Consider the following 4,277-nt stretch of genomic DNA (forward strand, 5'->3'; position numbering starts at 1 on the left):
GATAAGATACTTGTACTTCTACTCAAGTATCACTTTGAGGTACTTTATACAACACTGCTGATTATTGCCAGGTTCTAATTAACCACTTAGCAGTCATTGTTCCACCAGTGGGCAAAAATGATTTCTGCCTTTAAACAGTTCCAGGCATTTCCAGGGTTTTTTTTAACCAGGGTGTCTGATGACTTCCTCTGGTTCTTACCTTTAACTTGACACCCTTAGAAAAATTTTAAAAAGGCTTTTAAGAAATTTCATAGGTGACTGTTAGCTCCAATTAGAATTTCACAAGRAAAAAACAACAATGAAGCAAATATTAGAATATGATTTCTGAGCTGCAGACTATGTAATGGACACACAGGCTCTATCTGCTGTAGGACTGAAGGCAATGATTTGATCATCTGTAACCTTACACCAGAGGAGAAAAGTGCAGGGGCTGATACCATCATAGTCTGTCTGTGAAATACAAACACAGTTCTGGACAATGCAGCCAATGATCCTTTAAATATGGACTAAACCTATGTGATGTTTTTTCAACATAGGCCTCTTCGTGGTTTAGTAACATCGATTCATTTTATTCATATCAATAAAATGACTAATGATTCATTTACATTGAGACAAAAAAAAAACACTGATCCTTATCATCATCATATGCCCAACTGATATGTCCATGATATATAATATGCTGTATATTGCAGACTTGTGAACTGAATTGAATCAAAATTGTATCATGGCAAAATTTGTGATATCTACAAGCGTTGTATTGTCACCCAAAAAACTTGATACATTGTATCGTGATAGAGCTGCTTATAGGTTAGACCTACCTTGGTGACGGAGTTCATGGCCACCAACCAGGTGATGAAACTCTGGTCTCTGGTGATGTGGGTCAGCATGGGTGTGTTGCTGTTGCTGATGGGGACTGCCCAGGTCACACTGGGATAGAAGTTATCATTCATGCTAACTGTCAGGCGGGACGGTTTGGACGTAGGGCCGGTGAGGGTCACCGTCTCCGTTGTGTTGCCGTACCAGGGGTAGCTGACACCATCTGAGTCGCTGATGGCCTTTACCCGACCCTCTCGGAGCTCTGGCAACTCCCAGCTGGACCTGTACCATAACACGGAGATCAGGCTTGAGTTGAAAAACATTCTCACTCCCAACTCGTCACATATTGACGCTTTTCCAAGGTTCCCTCTGCGTCTTATTTTTGATGTTTCGGATAAACCCTCATGTCAGTTACTGACGCACCAGGCATTTCCGGGTTCCCTCRGTGTCTGGTTTTGATGCATCGGGACACAAAATATAGGGGTCTTTGAGTTGGGGTCCGTGGTTAATAATAGGGATCAGGGTTCATGGATAATTTTAGGTTGTGGGGTCAGGGATAGGATGTCTAGGGTGGATATTAGGTAATTTTAGGGTTTGGGACATGTAGTTGATGTGAATTTCCTACACTTTCCAAAAATGGTTAATTTTAGGGATCAGGGTTGATGGTTAATTTTAGGTACTAGGGTCAGGGACAGGATGTCTAGAGCGAATAAAGGTAATTTTAGGCTTTGGGACGGTTAAATTTGAGCATTTTCTACACTTTCTTAAGTGAACATTGGGAAAGCGTCAGTATGTWACGAGTTGGGAGTGAGAATGGATTGGCTTGAGATTTTCCAGCAACGACTAAGTGTGGGGACATCTTCTACTTACATGCCAATGTCACCATATGTGTTGTAGAACTCCATCTGGGTACAGGCCTGGATCCAGCCCACCACCCAGGTTTCATTGCGGGGCACCGGTGGCATCACAACTCCCGCTGAGGCCCTGAAGTATGGTGTCTTGTAACGGAGCACGATGGGTGAGTTCTCCTCGATGATGGTGGGACACTGGTCGATGGAGGCGGACACCTCATACACCACAATGTTCTCCCGTCGGATGCGGGGCTTGCAGGCGATGCTCTGAATACAGCCCATAGTGCCAAGCAGGAGGAGCAGAACCAGAGAAGACGGGAGGGAGTGATACCTGGCCAGTATGCTCATCGGTCCCCTCAGGGCTCCACCCGTTGCCCGGAGAGCAAACCTTACCTTTAACTGCACATCATCATCACTGATTGGTTGGAAAAAGTTGAGAGGTGGATTGGGGGATGCCACAGTCACCATAAATGGAGCATAGGAACATCCACCATCATATGTTCAGGATGGTGTGGAGACTGGAGTTAGGGGGGAGTATATCACAGATMTCTGCAGCCTCCTCCCCCCGGTCTGACTGCTGACTGCCGCACTGCCCTTGGCGCTCGTCCGCAGAAACTGCAATCCGGCCTCCCCTGGGCTGCTGCTGCCTCTCCGCCAGACGTCCTCTGCTCCGTGTCGAGTCCGCACGTCCGGCCGCACGTCGGTGCCCCTTAATCCTGCTGCCCTGCTCCCGGCTCTGCGCTGTCATGTCAGGTGGCGACAGGGCAGCCAGGTGCGTCAGAGGAGGAGGGCTAGGATGCCTTTTGTTCGCTTGGCTCGCTCGTGTTTTCAGCCCAACGTTCACGCGGCGCCCTCGAAAGACGCAACCGGGGTCTTCATCCCTCCGACCTACATGAAAAACATGCGAGAACGCGCGCGGTGCAGGCGAGCTAACTGCGCTATTTTAATGCTTTCCTCGAGGCGGGCTTCCATTCGTGGAGGCGCATGAATGGTGCATGATGAATGGACGCAGCGGGGCAGAATGAACGTGATAAAAGCACGCCGTCGGTCTCACGGTTAGCCGCAGCATCGTCAGGCTGTGGGTCCTCGAGCTGCCGAGCGGAACATGCCGGAGAGCATCCTCTTCCAGCGGCTTCTCGCCTGCTTCGGTGTGGAGGTGCTGATGCTGTGGAGAAAGAGGCAGGGGAGGGGCGTCACCAGAACTCTGCATTGAAAAAAGAAAAAAAAAGAAAAGAAAATAGGCGAACGGGGGCGTGGTTACAGGAGACGTCACGGACACAAAACGAGACCCTATTGGTCGCTGAAGTCAACAGCGGAAGCGCTGTCCTCTTCCTCTCATATCCACCCATACTGACACGCATTCACCGGTCTCCGGCTCGCAGTTTATGTTTGGCCGCTCGGTTGGTAACCTGTTCCAGAGAGTCCAGAGCTTCTTGAACCGGAGGTCACTAATGACGAAGCCGAATGTTGTCTTTGTTCTCGGCGGGCCCGGCGCCGGCAAAGGGACCCAGTGCTCCAAAATTGTGGAGGTACGAGAAAAATAAAATTAAATAAAATACAGGAATATGTGTTTGTCCTTCACGGTTTAGCTTGGCGACACGAAATAATGCTCAGCCAGGTTCTGAACAGGTTTGCTTGTTGATTATATTTGTATTAACAGTGTAATGATTAATTTTGATTAACTTCCGGTTGTCCTCTAAAGCTGAACCTGTGCTAACCAGCCAGACAGCTAGCAGTTAGCCTCGCAGAATATTTAGTTTAACTCGAATAAACAATCAGATCACGCTCAGAAGCTTCACAGTAAGTAACTTTTTGTTCATTTACATTTGTCTTCAACTATCCTGCAGTGGTTTTTTTTAAAAGACTAACGGAAAATCATTTGCTTTAGCCCCCGGTTTTGATGAATGAATGAATTAATAATTAATTAATTATTAATTCATTCATTCATCAAAACCGGGGGCTAAAGCAAATGATTTTCCGTTAGTCTTATAAAAAAAAACCACTGCAGGATAGTTGAGGACAAATGTAAATGAACAAAAAGTTACTTACTGTGAAGCTTCTGAGCGTGATCTGATTGTTTATTCGAGTTAAACTAAATATTCTGCGAGGCTAACTGCTAGCTGTCTGGCTGGTTAGCACAGGTTCAGCTTTAGAGGACAACCGGAAGTTAATCAAAATTAATCATTACACTGTTAATACAAATATAATCAACAAGCAAACCTGTTCAGAACCTGGCTGAGCATTATTTCGTGTCGCCAAGCTAAACCGTGAAGGACAAACACATATTCCTGTATTTTATTTAATTTTATTTTTCTCGTACCTCCACAATTTTGGAGCACTGGGTCCCTTTGCCGGCGCCGGGCCCGCCGAGAACAAAGACAACATTCGGCTTCGTCATTAGTGACCTCCGGTTCAAGAAGCTCTGGACTCTCTGGAACAGGTTACCAACCGAGCGGCCAAACATAAACTGCGAGCCGGAGACCGGTGAATGCGTGTCAGTATGGGTGGATATGAGAGGAAGAGGACAGCGCTTCCGCTGTTGACTTCAGCGACCAATAGGGTCTCGTTTTGTGTCCGTGACGTCTCCTGTAACCACGCCCCCGTTCGCCT

The 4,277-nt window shown here is 47.0% G+C and overlaps 2 protein-coding genes across 2 annotated transcripts in view; one reads left to right on the forward strand and one right to left on the reverse strand.

Moving 5' to 3' along the window:
* The window catches only part of fam78ba (family with sequence similarity 78 member Ba), a 5,329-nt gene extending 2,496 nt beyond the window's left edge, over positions 1-2,833 (reverse strand). Inside the window, exons 1-2 of the mRNA XM_014026001.1 lie at positions 1,687-2,833; positions 819-1,098 (exon numbers count right to left, since the gene is read on the reverse strand). Of these exons, the coding sequence (XP_013881455.1) occupies positions 819-1,098; positions 1,687-2,135 (729 nt within the window). The 5' untranslated portion in view covers positions 2,136-2,833. The remainder of the gene's footprint in view (positions 1-818; positions 1,099-1,686) is intronic.
* Positions 2,834-2,879: 46 nt separating this feature from the next.
* The window catches only part of cmpk (cytidylate kinase), a 14,491-nt gene continuing 13,093 nt past the window's right edge, over positions 2,880-4,277 (forward strand). The window contains exon 1 of the mRNA XM_014026002.1: positions 2,880-3,196. Coding sequence (XP_013881456.1) covers positions 3,053-3,196 — 144 coding nt within the window. The 5' untranslated portion in view covers positions 2,880-3,052. The remainder of the gene's footprint in view (positions 3,197-4,277) is intronic.

The sequence above is a fragment of the Austrofundulus limnaeus genome, unplaced genomic scaffold, assembly GCF_001266775.1.
Source record: "Austrofundulus limnaeus strain Quisiro unplaced genomic scaffold, Austrofundulus_limnaeus-1.0 Scaffold516, whole genome shotgun sequence".
In the NCBI taxonomy this organism is placed as follows: Eukaryota; Metazoa; Chordata; class Actinopteri; order Cyprinodontiformes; family Rivulidae; genus Austrofundulus; species Austrofundulus limnaeus.